Genomic DNA, 16,440 nt, shown 5'->3' on the forward strand with positions numbered 1-16,440 from the left:
CTTACCATATCTAATTTAATGGTAACATCTTTACTTTGTGGTTTAATAACAGTAGTTCCTTTTCCAACTATTTTCTTTTGACTCTTAGAGTTATCACTTGTGAGTGAATCTGTAGTTTTAACGATATTAACTTTCGCATTTTCATTATTTAATTGAATAATTCCTCCTTTATAGTCATTTACAGTAACTTCTACAGCTCCACTGATAACAACTGTTCCTTCTCCACTAATAGATTTGAATGTAGTTTGTTGAGTTACAATAAAATAGCATCCAAAGCTCATAATTAATTCAATATCTGTTTGTGAGTTAGAATCAGAACCACTTTGAGATTGATAAGAGTCACATGATATAGGAGTAGCAATAATTAGAGTAAATAATGTAAATAAGAGAATGATTAACATAATAAAGCAGTGACTTACTTAGTTGATTATGTAGGAATAGTTCGTTTCAACTTCAATAACTTGTTTATCTATCTTTCTAGAAACTTAGGATTAAAAGGAAAAAAGAAAAAGGTCGTTTCAAAAGAACCTCTGTGTAAAATCAATAATTAAAAATAGAAGAAATGAAAAAAAAAATTTTGAATTATTTCTTTTCAAGTAAACCAGCTCTTCTTAATAAAGCTGTAAAATCTGGATTTCTTCCTCTGAAATTTCTATACAATTCATCAGCAGGTTTTGAGTTGCCCATTGAAAGAATATTTGTTCTAAATTTGTTTGCAATTGATTGATTGAAAATCCCATTTTCTTTGAAATATTCAAAAGCATCAGCATCAATACTTTCAGCCCATTTATAAGAATAATAACCACAAGCATATCCAGTAAAGTGAGAGAAAAGATGTTGGAAAACTCTAATGATAGAAAGTGTTTTAGTATTAAAATGATATTTATAGTCTTTTTCTTTTTGATAAATAAAATCATCTAATGATAACCCACTTGTTAAATAATTTCTGTGAATTTCTAAATCAATTTTACCGAAACTTAATTGTCTCATTGTGTAATATGCCGACATATAATTCTTTGCTTTCCACATTTTATCAAATAACTCTTTTGGTATTGGTTTAACATTTCCAAATTGTGAGAATAAATCTAGTGCCTCTCTTTCAAATGTCCAATTTTCCATTATTTGACTTGGTAATTCTACGAAATCCCATGCAACATTTGTTCCAGCTAAAGAGGCATAACGTTGTTTAGTGAATAAAGTATGCATTAAATGACCACTTTCATGGAATATTGTTTCTACCTCGTCATGATTTAATCTTGTAATACCATTAATTGGTGGTGTGATATTAGTACAAACAATACCTAATGGTTTAATAAAAGTACCATTTGTATTTTCATAACTCACTCTTAGCATTTCTTCCCAAGCACCTGAACGTTTTCCTTTTCTTGGATACAAATCAAAATAAACTCCACCAATAATACTACCATCTTTTTCTATTACTTCATAGTATTTAACGTCATCATGCCACCCTTTAATTTCTTTATTTAATTTAAATGAAACTCCATATAATCTTTTATATATTTCAAATAATCCACCAAAGACAGATTCCTCTGTAAAATATTCTCTAAATTCTTCTTCATTGAAATTATATTTTTCTTGTTTCATTAATTCAATATAATAATTTACGTCCCATGGTTCTAATTGATTATTACCACATTTTTCTTTTTTAAATTCTTTTAATTCCTCTTCTTCTTTATAAAAGAAGCTTTGAACTTTATCATGTAATTGATTAATAAATTCAATTGCATTTGTTCCATTTTTAACCATTCTTCTTTTAGTAACCAAATCACTAAAATCATGATATCCAAGTAATTCTGCATATTTTTGTCTTTTTTCAATAATTTCTTGAATTAACTTTGTATTATCAAATTTACCTTCACTACACAATTTATTATATTGAATAAATAATTCTTTCCTTATTTCTTCATTCTTACAATATTTAATAGCTGGAAAATATGATGGTACTTGCAAGGTAATAATATACCCTTCTTTTTTTCTATCCTCTGCTTCTTTTTTATACATATCAATAATATTTTCTGGAATCCCTTCTAATTTATTCTTATCTTCTACATTCATTGTGTATTCATCTACTGCATCTACTAGGTTGTTAGAAAAGTCTTTTGTTAATTGGGTTATTTCTTTCTTTAATTCGACTAACTTTGTTTTATCTTCTTTATTTAAATTTGCTCCTCCTTCAATAAAGTCTTCATATGTCTCTTCTACAAGTCTTTTTTGATCATAGTCTAAATTCTCTTTGTTTTCATATACTTTCTTAACTAATGAAAATATAATTTCATCACTATGAAGAGTTGCTCTAAATTCTGTTACTTTAGGGAGAACTTCTTCATGTGCCTTTCTATATTCATCAATGTCTGACCTACATGATACTAATACTTCTAGCTTTAACATACTGTCATCTAGGATAATTGTTGCATTGTCAAATGCTCTCACAACATTCTCAAATGATGCTTCTTCAATTTTAATATTTTTGATTTGGTTAATTTGTTCTTGGCATTGTCTTATTGCTTCGTTAATATCATTAACAGCATACTCAGGTTTTAATTTGGTAAAGTTGATAGGAACTGTTTGGTCTAAGAATGGATGCTCCATTTTGGTTGTTTTGTTATTTACTTTTTCAGTTCTTTCAGTGCATGTGTTCGTGTTGCAAAGTTGTGCCACAACACAACAAATAAAAACTTCAATAATCAATAGCATTTGTTTTATATAACGTTTTAAAGTTTTACTAAATTTTTTAATTTTTTTATTTTCAACAAAAATTCAAGAGAAATAGAAGAAAGTCTTGGAAATGCTTCTCCAATAGAATAGACCAATTAATATTCTAGAAAATCATTCTCATTTATTTTTGATCTGTTAAGTAATGCACATAGGTTAAAAGTGAAATAACAAAAATATTTAAAAAGATTTCAATAATAAAAGCCTGTTTAGAGTAAAGTTATAGTTTTTATTAAACTTAAGACAAATGCAACTCTCTTCAAATCCTCTATACAACCAATAGTTGATATTGTTTTATACTTTTCTTTAAGAAGATATGCCTCAATACCTCTAAAAGAAAACAAAGACCTGGAAATTAACTAAACAACCTAAGCATATTATTTTTTATTAATACCTAGTCTAAACATATCATCAAACCTTCCTTTTGATTCTATTGAAAATAAAAATGCATTTAAATTATTTATTCATTCTTTAACTTTATTAATTTTAGAATTAATATCCCCCTAAATTTATTTCCATTTGAACCTTTAATAAAAATTATATATTCTTTATTCATTACTCCTTCTCAAAGTACTGATTTATTCTTATTCTAATTATCAATAATTAATTCAATAATATATTTCCTATTTTTCTTTCCATCTATTCTTCTATTTGTTTAATTTCTTTTAATCTTTTTCTTTCCTCACAACCACTATATATCATTTCATTTCTATTCTTCTTTCTTTCTATTGAATAATTTTTGAATTACATCTTTTTCTTTGAGAATTTTTATTGACTCATCTACATTTCTTTAATTAAATAACTTTATTGATTAACTCCTTGCTTTGTTAGCAACTTCTTCTTTCTGTTTCATCAATTCTATTAATTATCCCCCTATCCTCTTTTAGTAGCTTCTGAATATATTTTATTATATTGTATTTCAAATACTTCATTTTTAATACTTCCTAAATAATGTCGATAACGTCTAGTAGTACCATCAATTCCTTTGAGCATTTTGGAAGTGCCTTTTTATTCGTTTGTATTAAAGTTTCTCTAAAGTTTTGTTTACTCAATTTTGTCCATCTTACTTTGATACTAATAAGTTTAAAATAATATAATTAATTATATTATACTTAGAATATTAATTAATAAACAAATGATATTTATTCCATTTGATTTATGAAATTATTAATAAATAATAAAATAAATGATACATAAAACAAAAATTTAATTATTTAAATTTCATTTTTTGTTTTTATTGTTATTTTTAAAACAAAAAAAGACAACGGTAAATAGTACTATTATCTGTTTACTGAATACTTCTTTTCTAAGTGTTATGTGCTAATTAAAAATCTTTGAACTTTTATAATTTTTTTTAAAATGACTTAGTAATGTAGGTGTTTGTTTTTGTAATTTGTTTAAGGACTATCAAAATTTTTGGTTTTTTATAAAAGACTTTTTTATCGCTCAGAGAAATTTATTTCATATTTATTAATTAATTTCTTTTATTTTTATTAATAAAATAAAATCAATAAAAGGGTTGATTAAGATAATCCTCCTTTTGTAAAATTAAATTTATTATTATTTTCATATTAATTGTTGAATATTACAGTCATTTTATAATTGTTAAAAAATAAAAGATAATTAAAAATTTTATTTAATAGGATAATTCATAAGAATAAAGGTATTCTCCACTCAAAACTAATAAATTATGAAATATAAGTTTCTTAGAATCATTTGTTTTTCATTTGAATCCTCTCTCTTGATTTTAAGAAATTCTTTTTTTTTTAGTATTAACTTAAAACTATCTAAAGAACCTCAAATTTATGAGTATTTCTAGAGAAGAATTTGAAAAATTGATTGATGAAGGAAAAATTGATAAAGCAGTTGAGGCTCTAAGAAAACGACAAGAAATAATTGACCAGTTTCATAATAAAACATTACCAAATGAAATTATAACACCACGCCTAACTGAAAACCCAACAATTCCGTTTGTTATTTTTTTTTAGAAGTTTAAGTTAATCAGTTAATTTATTATTTCTTATTTAATAAGAATAATTGCCTTTAAGAAAAAAGAAAAGAATAAATAATTTTAGACAAAGTCCAATAGAGAAAAGAAATTCAAGAGGAATGTCAGCATTTAGACCTGTCTATTAAATAACATTAATAAAGATAAATTGAATAAAGGTTATTTAGATTAATATTACAAAGGTTAAAATAATTAATTTAAAGATAAAAAATAAAATGATTCTTTAATACAATAATATATCCCCAAATTCAATTAATGAGCCTTCTTACTGACAGCAATTTTAGCAGCAGCATTAATCTTTCTGTTAATAATACTGACTTGGAATTTGTCAAAATCAGTCATCTTTTCTCTGAGAATTCTCTTTTCAATTGCTTTACCAGTAGCAGTTTTATTAAATCTTTTAATAATAGCATCTTGAGTGAATCTGAGACAAAGTTTCTTATGAGTCATACCTCTAGTAACATTGTTAACAACAAATGAGGTAAGAGAAATAGTGTTCAAATTGACAACTTGTCTTGGAACTCCAGTGATGGCTTGTGGACCATCAACAAGGACTCTATTGTGGTCAAGAATTTCAACAATAACGGCAAGTTTACTGGCGAAAGGTCCAGTCTTCATTAAAACAACACGACCAACTTCAACAAATCTGGAGAAAACCATTGCCAATTAAAGTGTAGTTTAGGGTTTCTTTTTTAGTTCATTCATTTTATCTAATAATAATAAATAATAATAAATTTACTATAAAATTATAATTTACCTATTTTTTTTTAATTTGACAAAAATGAAAAAAAATAGAAAGAAGTTAAACAAAAAATTGGAAATAAAAGAATAAATTGTGAGTATTTAATAATATTATTATTAAAAGAAAAAGAAAAAATGATTAAATAAACCAAAAAATACTAGAAACTCCATTATTAATGGAAGAAATCTCTTTTAAAGATACTGTTAAAGAAACCCTTAATAAACTTGTAAACGATCAATGTACAGAAGAAGATGCGTTTTTAAAAATACATGAATCTGCTTGTTTGTTTTACTTTTAAAAATAAATAAAAATTAATGTTAACAAATAGACTCATATAATAAAGGAATAATAGAAATTTTTAAAGTACTTTTTGAAATTGGAAATAAATGTACATCACTTAAACATTTTAATAATTTATGTCTTCGCTTTCATTTCTTTCAATCAATATTAAATAAAGTTATTGTTAATAGTGATGGTATAAAAAAGAGTGAAAATGTTTTGGTTCATTTTGTAAAAACAAATTTTATTGATATTCCTTCATTTCAGTCATTAGTTTGTTTTTATAGTTTTTCTCTTTTAATAAAGGTATATTAAAATATTCACATTTAATTTATTTACTTAATAGTAGATTGAAAGTACAGTTAAACAAACAAAAGATGTTGATAAAATTTTAGAAACTATTATGTTAAGTAAAGATTGTGATGCAATGAAAAAGATTGATATATTTCATGTCATTTCATCAATCAATGGAAATATTTCAATATCTCAAAAAATGGTTTCTTTATTTATTAATACATTAAATGAAATTAAAGATGAAAACAAAATCACTGAGATTGTTATTAAATCTCAAAGGTTTTTAACATCCCAAAAACAAGGAAAAGACTTCCTTGCTGTTCATCCGAATATCCATAAAAAAATAATATTTAATATACTCCTTGGATTAAATTCTCCTACTACTTCAATGGCATGTAATACTCTAATAAATCAAAAAGAATTATTTTATAAATTTGATAAAGCACAAAGAATTGAATTATTCATATCATTTTACAATGAGTCAGTAAAACCTGAACTTAAGAAAATAGAATCAAAATCAAAATTAGTTTCAATTATTTCAAACTCTAAAAAGGACCAATTTTTTGAAATGCTTAATAGTCGTCCTTTTACTTTAATTGAAGAAGCACTTGAGATTGCTAAATCTTCTCCAAAAGAAATTCCAAATTTAACTTCATTATTTATAAAGAGTCCAGTATTATTAAAAATGTATTTAGTTAATCGGTTACGTTCAATTTATGAAAAAGAAGGAAGTTTAAATGAAAATTGCATTAAATTTACATTTTCATTATCTCCCATTTGTGATAGTTATTATTTCCAGGATTGTATTGATTTTATTTTAAAATTACTTCCAAAAGATAAGTTATTGGCTCTTCGTGTTATTGAATCATTGACAATATCATTAAGAGATTTTGTTGAGATTACAAAAAAAGATTCTGTTTCGTTTGTATCGAGTGTTGAACCAATTCATTTTTTTGTTAATCAAAAATTAAATGATCAAGAAGATTATCTTATCTCAAAAAAAGGATTTTGGAACATACTTAAGAAAGAAAAATGTGTTTTTAAGATTGGGTTCTTTTTAAGTGAAATGAAGTTGAGGTGTCATGAAATGTTTCAATGGAATGAAGATGAATATGACCAAATTTGTTTAACAATTCAAAAATATTTTGAAATTATCGATTCAGTTCTTTTTATAGAAGATTTAAAAAGTTATTTCGTTAATGCTTCATATGAATTTGATTATTTTATTATGACTCGAGATAATTCTGTATTCTGGAAAATGGCTAGAATTATTGTTCCATTATGTAGTGATTGGGAACAATGGAAATCTTTGTCTATTACAAGTAATCTATCGTTTAGGAAGTCTGAACTTATTTCAAAACAAAAAGATATTGTTACTGAAATAAAAAGTCGAGAAAGTGATTTATTCAACACAGTTTTTTGGTTACTTGATCTTGAGGATATTTTTTATCCTGAGAAATTATACAACGATATTTCTGATGAGATCACTAGACATTATGAAAGAGATATAAAAAGAAATAATATTATATCATTAACAAAAAAACATAAAGAATGGGTTCGATGTATGATTAGACAATTGAAACTCACTGATTTCAAAAAAGAAAAATTTTATTATATCCCAAATAAATTTATGAGTCAATGTTTAATACCTAGAATTAAAACAAGTATAAAAGATGCTATGTATTGTGCCAAATTTATATTACAAATTTTTGAGAATGACATTGAAGGAGTTTCACTAATGTATTTATTAAATATCGTTGCTATGTATTTGGTTGGAAGTTGTGTTACAATGACAACAAAAGAGACATACAATGTAGGAATATTCCTTAACATTTTATTAAAACAGTTAAAAGAATGGAATAGTCAAGAAACATATAATTCAAATGTAAGGGGAAAGAAAGGGTTCAATTCAACTACTATTGTTGAATATTCAGGGTTTCAAGTTGTATATGATAAATGGACTGGATTAATCACTAAAGAATTAATTGTAATGTTAAGTTCAACCGAAGAATCTAATGTTAATAAGGCCATTGAATTATATAGTCTAATTTCTTCTTCATTACCTGAAAATATTGTTTTGAAAGGGATGGTTAAAGTATTATCATCTAAGAAGGAAAGACAAAATGAAAAGAAGTCACAAGATTCTGACGGAAAAGTTTTAGAGGAAAATAAATATTTGAGTAGTTATATGAGTCAAAACATTGGAAAATATCAAATAGAACCAAAAGAAATGAAAGAGTTATTAAATGAATTCAAAACTAAAACAGAAGTTATGAAGGAAAAAACAATTAAAATCAAAGTTGGGATTATTAATGAAATGAATAAGAAACGGAATGAATTAATGAAAGAGGTTTGGGAGAAAAAGAAAGAAGAATTAAAAGGAAGTATTGAAAAGATTAAGAAAGAAAGAGAAGAACAAGAAAAGAAAGCATTTGAAGTGTTAAGTCAAGGATTAGTTGAAAAAGCAGGACAAGTAAACAAGGCAGATAAACAAAGTGATAAACAAGAAGAAATAATAAAGGAAGATAAATCAGAAAGAAGAAAACATCATCAACACAGGGATTATTCAAGAAGCGAAAGAAGACATCGTTCAAGAGAGAGAAGAGGTAGGTCATATAGTAGAAGCAGAACTAGAAGTAGAAGCTCAAGTAGAAGAAGAAGAGATGGTTCTAAAAAGAATAATCGTGGTTATAAAGAACGAGAATATCGTAATTAAATTGAGTTTTTTAAATACTTTTATTAACAAAACATTGATATGAAAGAAGTTATGTAAATGAATAACCGAATGAATTAATAGTTATCAGGCCAAACTACTTCAAAGAATAAATAAGATAAACCAACAGCTGAAACAAATGACAAAATCATTAAAGGAATACCAAAGATTATAAAATCTTTAATTTTATAATTTCCTTTTTTCATGATCATCAATGTTTTATTGGAACCAAATGGTAATAAAAATACACTAGATGTGGCTATCATTACTGCATACATTGAACTTTTTAATCCAATTACTCTACCTCGTTCTAGTCCAGTTGGATCAGTTCCCCAATAAGTTTCCCAAACAACAGGGAACATTAATGCAAATACTGCAGCATTACTTAATGATTGAGTGAGTAACATTGTTGGAATAACTAACGCAGAAAGAATACCGAATTTACCAAGAGGTAAGAAGGCTCTTGTTAGTGAACGAGCTAATAATGCACCAACATTAGTCTTTACCATTCCTTCAACTAACCCAAATGAAGCACCAAGAATACAGATTAATGGGACATCAACTGCTTTAAATAGATCTTTAATTGTAATAGTATTGGTCACTAATAAAATAAATACAAAAACAAATGCTGCAACAACAAAAGGAGCAGCATTTAATACATCAGTAATAACTGGAATGGCAATAGCTAAAAGTGCTAAAATAGTTTTATAAATAACCATTGGTTGTGGTAATTGAACATTTAATGGTAAAACTAATTGGAATGGAGAAGGGAAGTATTCCTCAGTTGCAAATTCTGAGTCTGTACAAATTAAATAACTTAAAGTTGGTTGTATTTTTTGTTCATTAATTTCATCCTTAAACATTTCATTTATTTTATCTTCTTCTTCATTTTCTTCTATCTCTTCCATTAATTCATCATTTTCATTAATTCCTTCAAGATTATCTTCATTACTTTTATATGAAACACCTAATATCCCAAAGAAATGATTCTTATAAAATGTTTGAAATTTTTTATTTAACATCTCTGAATTTCCACCATAACAAACTTCATAAACTTTTAATTCTCTATTAGTACTCATCATTTCTTTAGCAAAAACTACTTTCAGGAATAATTCCACTATATGCATAAACATCGTTTAAAAAGTTTCGTATGGGGGCAAGATAAATATAAAATATCACCTTTCTTGAAGAAACATCAGTTGGTTTTTGGTTTAAAAGATAGTTCCTCGTTTTAATTTCTGAATAATTTACCATGAGAAGGGAAGAATAAAACAGTATCTTTTAATTGTTTATTAATATGATTACTTTTTGGACCAATCTTAACTGGAATAATAAATTCTGAATGATTTTTTGGTGGTTCTTCAATTTCTGTCTTTGGAACTAAAAAGGTACAAAAAACACAATAAAGAAATCCAACAACTGTCAACGGAAAAGCAACAACACCTATTTCAAACATTGGTACAGTAACTTGCATATTTAAATTATATTTTGAATTAACAATATCAACTTGATTTAAAATTAATCCTTTAGCAACAAGATTTGTTGAAGTTCCAAGAATACTATTCATTCCAGCATATTGAATAGCATAACACATTGGCAATAATAATTTAGATGCTGGTTGTGTTGACGTTTTAGTCCATGCAAATATTAATGGAATAGACATAGCAACAACTGGAGTATTATTTAAAAATAATGATACAGCCATAACAAATGGAAATAATCGTATTGCAGAAGGCCAAATATATTTTTGTGGTGTATCTGGTAAAAGAAATCTTCCTACAAATTTTAGTCCACCAGTTTTATCAACTGCTTCAGAAATAATTAATGCAACCAATACTGTTAATGTACTATTATTTGAAAATCCAACAAATGCTTCTGCAGGTGTGATGATTTGAAGAAATACAAGTAAAATAGATGTTAAGAGAATCATCATTCCTGGATGCATTACTTCTGCTAATAATAACGTCAGCATTACATCAAATGTAAACATAAACAAAAATGTTTTTGTAGACACACTATTTGCATAATGAACTTTCCAATCACAAAAATATAATAAACAAAGGCATATTGTAAATATGACAAAGAAAACCATACATTTCCAATTACTAATAACCCACTTTAATATCTTTTTGGGAATCTCTTTAATACATTTCAGTATTTCCATTTTTCTTGTTCTTTTGATAAATTTATTTCTTTTTTAGTTCTTTTTTAGTTTTCCTTTTTTATTCAGATGGTTATTATTTTTCTTTTTTTTTTGAATATAAAAGAAGTTTTTCAGTAAATACACACTCTATTATTATTATTACTACTATTATTAATCATTATTCAATTACATTGTCTTTACTCTTCTTGTTGAAAGAATAGGAGAGCACTCACAAATTGGTTGACTTCTTAACCTTCTACAACAACTAATTTTAACTGGTGGTTTTGATTTATCTGATGTATCAAAAGGACGGTCTTCCATTCTAATATATCCACCACAACATTCCTATTAATTACTATCTTTTTCAATTAAGTTCTAAAAAACAAACAGGAAATAATTGATAGAAGTAACGATATCCTCCATTTAGTACAAAAATATCAGGATACCATATAAGAGGGTATTGATCTTTATTCTTTTCTCGGTCTAACTGCCTAAAAAGTAACCACTGATTTGGCCCTCTATTCTGAGAATATTCACAATGAAATACAATTATTACATTCTCTTGCCTTTTTATGAAGAACAATGACTCCAGTTCATTTTTAGAAGGACAAGGAACTGCAGAGTAGATATGACCACCTTCATATTCATAGTCATATCTACAATCAAATAAATATAACTTACTCTTCCTTGAAAATAATAATTGGTGAAGAAAATAAGGTTCTATAAGATTATATGGATTGTCAAAGTCCAAGCTAAATATTCTACTAAATAGACATGGATTTTTTGGAGATTCAACCATTTTTTCTGTTTCTTTTTTCATTGTATCTATCTTTTTATTTATTGTATTGGGGAGCATCGAACAAACAAATTCAGTCTTTAATTATCAGTTTTTTTTTAAAAAAAAAGTAACAAGAAATGGATAAATATACACAAAATCAAAAAAAAAGGAAACGAAAGAAATTTTTTGGGATCTAATTTAAAAATAGAACATAAATTCTCTATTAAAAATTCAATGAAGCACATATTACAATGGTAATGTACGAGCATAATCATTTAACAAATTAATAACAATTTTATAATCTGGTCTTTTTGTAGGATCTTCAACACAACATTTATTAATAATAGAAATTATTGCAATAGGAACCTTTTCAGAAGGGTTAATTCGTTGATGGTTTTTAACAAATTTTTCAATTTGTTGTTTATTCATACCTCTATATGGTTTTTTACCACTGAATATATGAAGAATTGACATTCCAAGACTGAATGTATCACTTTTTAGTCCATATGATTTATGTTGTATGATTTCAGGTGACATATATTCCATAGTACCAACATAATCATTTAGTTCTTCTCCTTCATGAACATACCTTGCTAATGAGAAATCATGTAATTTAACTAAAGGACCACCTAAAAAAATAGTTGAGTGTTGAACTAATCTAAGGTTAAAGGGTTTAACATTTCGATGAAGGATATTTTCTGATGCTAAGTATTGAAGAGCTGTGGCTAAATTAACACAACAACGAGTTAAAAAAAGAGATGGTAAAGGTTTTTCTAAGATTTGTTCTAGATTAAACATTGTATCATTTTCCAATAATAAAAGAGAAGAGTCGTAGTTCATTCCAACCATTTGAATAATGTTTTGATGGTGAATATCAATATAATTATTTAAAATAACTTTAAAGTCTTCCTTAGTTAATCTAGACTCTTTAGTATCCAATTTAAAAATAAATACATTATCTTCTTTATATTTTCCATGTTTTCCAATAACATCTCCTACAGAAACTGAATCATTAAGACCCATAGTAAGTGTTGATAAATCAACTGAATTTGTTTCAGTAGTACAAGTATTTTCTCTAATAGCTATATGAGACGAACCAGTTTTTTCTTTTATAATACTGTTTGCTGATGATTTATTAATTTTTTTAATTAAATTTATTTCTTTCATATTTACTATGGGAATAACTCCAAGCATTTGAAATCTTAAAGCAAGTGAACTAGATTCACTTCCTATCAACACTTTCTTTTTTACTTGGAAAGTAACACTTCCTGTTAAACCAACTGTTGCAATAGTATTGAAACAAATGGAAATAGTAACAGACTTTTTACTTCTTTTTCCAATGGTTAATTTTTCTTCATCAGCTTCCATAGTATATTTTGAACTCGTACTTAATTCAACTGTCATTTTATATGCGTCAGTTGTTTTATTATGAAAAGTAATTTTCTGTTTCATTGAAACTCCTTGAACAGCATATTCTCGTCCAAAGGTTAATTTTTGTATTGGCTATATTTTAAGTCTTTTTACAATCTTTGAGAATTGCATATAATCATTAAAAAAAAGAAAATACAAACAGGCTCTATTTCAAACGGAAATTTTAGTTGTGCACATGAACCAACAGAGGAAGTTCGTGACCCTTTAGAGAGAGACATGTTGTTTTTTTTTTGGATTGAGATGTGTTCTAATTTTAACTTTCGAAGAAAAAGCACTAAAAAATATTTGGTAAGCATTTTTTACCATTTGGTTTTATTCTTTTTAAATAAGAATTCTAATAAAGAATTATTGGTAAATATTTTTTAACTGTGTCAAAATAAAAGGAAGAAGAAATAGGTTTATTATTTTTATATTTATTTAGTTATTCTTCTAAAACAAACAAAGGCTTAAATAATACATTAATACTAACTTAAAATAAAGAAGTCATTTCTTCATTAAAAATCTTTTCGTTTGAGATAGACAAACAGTGTTTAGTTCTGAGAAGATTGAATCTATAAAACAGTTATATTCAACAGCGTTAATACTATCAATTAAAGGATTTCTATGAATACACTCAACAATAATAGTTGGATAAACTGGTTTGATAAAGTGTGTTAGGTTCATAGCTGATTCACAAAACAATGATATTGAGTTTGTATCACTTTAATTGTCATTATTAACCCAAATAAATATAGGAAAAATTTAGAAACAATTCAATAATTATTAATTTATATCTACCAACTGTTTATATTTAACATTCAATGACTTGACCTTTTTTATTTTTGTAAATCGTCTTATTGTTCTGTATATTCTCTTCAAATATTTTTATAGTTGCTTTGCTTCTTTATACTAAGGGTCTTGGACTTTTTTCATAAAAATTTTAAGATTTTCTCAAAAAAATAGTACAAATAAAGATTCTATTGGTTAATCTTTTTGTCTTTATCTTTTATTTTATTTTTTTGAAAATAAATTTATTCTTTCAATTTGTTTAATTCTTTTAAGTTTATTAAATGAAAATAACTCATTTAATCACTCCTTTTTAATATACCCTTTGTTCCAATACAATACCAACCATTATCTTCATTTATTTATTAGTTATTTTATTTTAATTAAATTTTTTTCAATACCATTATTTCTATCATTCTTTCAACTTTATTATTGCCCTCTTTGTTTATTGTCCATTGGTTCGTAGGTTGATATCCATTATAATATGCACCATTTTTTAGTCTTCACTTTATATTTTGTACTTTTGTTTTCATTTTATTTATCGGTTTTTATCAGATCCTTTCTATCTTTAATTTACAACAATTGAAATAATTTAACTTATTTCTAATATTGTCTGAGTAGTATATAAATGTTGAATATATATTATAATATTTAAATTTTGAAGTATGTCATATCCATATATAAATTAAATATAAATTCATTTTTAATAATTTAATTATAATTTATAGTATTAGATAAATCTCTTTTATTAACACACCTCTGTTTAATAATAAGAAGATTCATAGTTATTCAAATTGTGTTTGTTATTAAATCTATTGTTCTTTTAATTGGAGTCTTTAGAATAATTTTAATGTTTCTTTCCTTTGATTAATAAAATTTATTTTCTTTTATATTGTATTCTATTCGTTTTGAGATACTAGTTTATTCTTTACATATTTCATTTAATTATAAATGTAAATATTTTATATATAAATTATTTTTTTCTTTCATTTTTTTATTCACTATTTCCTCAATTAAGTATCAACACTCTTATTATTTATAAAAGTATTTCTTCTTGTTTTTATTCCCTTCTTGTAAAAAATATGTTTATAATTAACTCTATATTATAATTTCCTCAGTTAGTATCTGTGTTTTATTTCTATCTATTACATTTTTAATTTATTATTTTCATCCACATTATTTATTGTATTTCTTATACTAAGAAATTCTTTTTCTATGCTAACACTATAACAAATTTTATTATGTTTGTTATCAAATAATGTTATTAGTTCTTGTTAAAAAAAGTGAAGAACAGAAAACATTCAAGGGAGAGAGAAGAAAAAAGGATAAAGAATAATAAAATGGATAATAAGAATGGTAAAAGATATACAATGAAAAAGCGAGTAAAATGAGAAAAGAAAAACATGGTAAATACTATGATAATAAACAACACACATGAGATTCATAATTATTAACAACCAAGAATTTGAAATGAAAAAACAAGAAAACGAGAGTAAATAGGAGAATGGATAAATAAAAAATAGATACAAAGAAAAAGGAGTGTGTAGAACAAGAAGCATTCAATCCAAAATAAAAGAAGTTAGATGGATTAAGGAGAGAAAAGAGTGATAAACAAAAGAAAAGAATAAAAGAAGTGAAACAACAAGAATAATAAGAAATATAGAAAAACAGAAGAAAACAAAGAATAGAATAATAAATTATAATAATAAATTAAAATAATAAATTATAATAAATTATAATAAATTAAATAAAGAAGAAATGGAAAATATAATAATAATTTTTATAAAATATAATAAATCATAATCTATTTATAGATAAATAACAATATTATATTTTATTATATTTTATTATATTTTATTATTTAATTTTATTATTTAAAATTGTTATTTAAAATTAATAAAATAAAATGATATTAAATAAAATAATAAAATAATAAATAAAATAATTTGTTATAATGTGTATTTAATTATTTAATCATGATTTTGATTTATATTCATTAAATTAAAATGGAAGAGTTAATAAACAAGAACACCCATCTCTTTAAAGAAGAAATAGAAACACTTCCAAATATTCAACAATCAATTGATGATATTAATAAACATTATCAATATTATTTAGGAAGTATTAAAAATGAAATATTTGAGAAACAAGATAATGAAACATATTCAGAAGCAATTAAAAGAGGAGAATGAATAATTGATAGAAATGATGAAACAGAAAGAAGAAGAAAACTAATAATAATAAAAAGTCAAGAAACAATTAAAGTAGTTGAAATAATAAAGAATCAAATGAATAAAATAATAGAAGAATGTAATAAAGATGAAGAAATACTAATTAAAACATGGAATGAAATAACCAATAAAATCATTTCAATTGAAAAAATGATCATGAAAGATAAACTATTCAGAACACTAAAAGAAACAGATAAAACCACAGAAGAATTTAACAAAAAGAAAGAAGAATGGAAACACATTATGATTATTTTGAGATGAAGAAGATAAAAGAAGAAGAAAAGAAGAAACAAGAAGAAGAAAGAAAGAGAAAAGAAGAGAGA

General features: G+C 24.9%; 8 protein-coding genes across 8 annotated transcripts in view, besides 27 other annotated features; 1 reads left to right on the forward strand and 7 right to left on the reverse strand.

The window, feature by feature from the left end:
- The window catches only part of EDI_072310 (uncharacterized protein), a gene marked incomplete at both ends in the record, with an annotated part of 1,466 nt that extends 1,065 nt beyond the window's left edge, over window positions 1-401 (reverse strand). Inside the window, one exon of the mRNA XM_001734835.1 lies at window positions 35-401. Coding sequence (XP_001734887.1) covers window positions 35-401 — 367 coding nt within the window. The remainder of the gene's footprint in view (window positions 1-34) is intronic.
- Window positions 402-582: 181 nt separating this feature from the next.
- Window positions 583-2,715, reverse strand: EDI_072420 (oligopeptidase A, putative; the record flags this gene model as incomplete). Its single annotated transcript, XM_001734836.1, has 1 exon — window positions 583-2,715. One exon carries the CDS (start codon window positions 2,713-2,715, stop codon window positions 583-585), a length of 2,133 nt encoding a protein of 710 aa, XP_001734888.1.
- Window positions 2,716-2,744: 29 nt separating this feature from the next.
- Window positions 2,745-2,768: a sequence feature (AT_rich).
- A 382-nt stretch (window positions 2,769-3,150) lies between these two features.
- Window positions 3,151-3,460: a repeat region.
- A 107-nt stretch (window positions 3,461-3,567) lies between these two features.
- Window positions 3,568-3,834: a repeat region.
- Window positions 3,835-3,993: a sequence feature (AT_rich).
- Window positions 3,994-4,073: 80 nt separating this feature from the next.
- Window positions 4,074-4,094: a sequence feature (AT_rich).
- A 91-nt stretch (window positions 4,095-4,185) lies between these two features.
- Window positions 4,186-4,375: a sequence feature (AT_rich).
- A 549-nt stretch (window positions 4,376-4,924) lies between these two features.
- Window positions 4,925-4,981: a sequence feature (AT_rich).
- Window positions 4,982-4,993: 12 nt separating this feature from the next.
- On the reverse strand, window positions 4,994-5,401 carry EDI_072440 (60S ribosomal protein L14, putative; the record flags this gene model as incomplete). The annotated part of the gene is made up of 1 exon (XM_001734837.1): window positions 4,994-5,401. One exon carries the CDS (start codon window positions 5,399-5,401, stop codon window positions 4,994-4,996), a length of 408 nt encoding a protein of 135 aa, XP_001734889.1.
- Window positions 5,402-5,444: 43 nt separating this feature from the next.
- Window positions 5,445-5,630: a sequence feature (AT_rich).
- A 28-nt stretch (window positions 5,631-5,658) lies between these two features.
- On the forward strand, window positions 5,659-8,772 carry EDI_072450 (uncharacterized protein; the record flags this gene model as incomplete). The annotated part of the gene is made up of 3 exons (XM_001734838.1): window positions 5,659-5,764; window positions 5,812-6,035; window positions 6,112-8,772. 3 exons carry the CDS (start codon window positions 5,659-5,661, stop codon window positions 8,770-8,772), a joined length of 2,991 nt encoding a protein of 996 aa, XP_001734890.1.
- Window positions 5,776-5,799: a sequence feature (AT_rich).
- Window positions 6,392-6,414: a sequence feature (AT_rich).
- Window positions 8,412-8,601: a microsatellite.
- Window positions 8,413-8,485: a microsatellite.
- A 74-nt stretch (window positions 8,773-8,846) lies between the features above and the next one.
- Window positions 8,847-9,902, reverse strand: EDI_072460 (sodium/sulfate transporter, putative; the record flags this gene model as incomplete). Its single annotated transcript, XM_001734839.1, has 1 exon — window positions 8,847-9,902. The coding sequence occupies one exon, from the start codon at window positions 9,900-9,902 to the stop codon at window positions 8,847-8,849; it is 1,056 nt and encodes a 351-aa protein (XP_001734891.1).
- A 98-nt stretch (window positions 9,903-10,000) lies between these two features.
- EDI_072470 (sodium/sulfate transporter, putative) lies at window positions 10,001-10,933 on the reverse strand (the record flags this gene model as incomplete). The annotated part of the gene is made up of 1 exon (XM_001734840.1): window positions 10,001-10,933. One exon carries the CDS (start codon window positions 10,931-10,933, stop codon window positions 10,001-10,003), a length of 933 nt encoding a protein of 310 aa, XP_001734892.1.
- Window positions 10,925-11,025: a microsatellite.
- Window positions 11,026-11,043: 18 nt separating this feature from the next.
- EDI_072480 (M-phase inducer phosphatase, putative) lies at window positions 11,044-11,768 on the reverse strand (the record flags this gene model as incomplete). The annotated part of the gene is made up of 3 exons (XM_001734841.1): window positions 11,044-11,077; window positions 11,103-11,257; window positions 11,301-11,768. The coding sequence occupies 3 exons, from the start codon at window positions 11,766-11,768 to the stop codon at window positions 11,044-11,046; spliced, it is 657 nt and encodes a 218-aa protein (XP_001734893.1).
- Window positions 11,061-11,095: a microsatellite.
- Window positions 11,769-11,936: 168 nt separating the features above from the next.
- Window positions 11,937-13,339, reverse strand: EDI_072490 (serine/threonine protein kinase HT1, putative; the record flags this gene model as incomplete). The annotated part of the gene is made up of 2 exons (XM_001734842.1): window positions 11,937-13,193; window positions 13,262-13,339. 2 exons carry the CDS (start codon window positions 13,337-13,339, stop codon window positions 11,937-11,939), a joined length of 1,335 nt encoding a protein of 444 aa, XP_001734894.1.
- Window positions 12,821-12,850: a sequence feature (AT_rich).
- A 179-nt stretch (window positions 13,340-13,518) lies between the features above and the next one.
- Window positions 13,519-13,541: a sequence feature (AT_rich).
- Window positions 13,542-14,104: 563 nt separating this feature from the next.
- Window positions 14,105-14,180: a sequence feature (AT_rich).
- A 62-nt stretch (window positions 14,181-14,242) lies between these two features.
- Window positions 14,243-14,281: a sequence feature (AT_rich).
- A 239-nt stretch (window positions 14,282-14,520) lies between these two features.
- Window positions 14,521-14,546: a sequence feature (AT_rich).
- Window positions 14,547-14,562: 16 nt separating this feature from the next.
- Window positions 14,563-14,613: a sequence feature (AT_rich).
- Window positions 14,614-14,752: 139 nt separating this feature from the next.
- Window positions 14,753-14,780: a sequence feature (AT_rich).
- A 45-nt stretch (window positions 14,781-14,825) lies between these two features.
- Window positions 14,826-14,885: a sequence feature (AT_rich).
- A 277-nt stretch (window positions 14,886-15,162) lies between these two features.
- Window positions 15,163-15,287: a microsatellite.
- Window positions 15,288-15,452: 165 nt separating this feature from the next.
- Window positions 15,453-15,576: a microsatellite.
- Window positions 15,496-15,660: a microsatellite.
- Window positions 15,543-15,719: a microsatellite.
- Window positions 15,720-16,438: a repeat region.
- The last annotated feature ends 2 nt before the right edge of the window (window positions 16,439-16,440 follow it).

The sequence above is a fragment of the Entamoeba dispar genome, genomic scaffold, assembly GCF_000209125.1.
Source record: "Entamoeba dispar SAW760 scf_1105229458685 genomic scaffold, whole genome shotgun sequence".
Classification (NCBI taxonomy): domain Eukaryota; phylum Evosea; order Mastigamoebida; family Endamoebidae; genus Entamoeba; species Entamoeba dispar.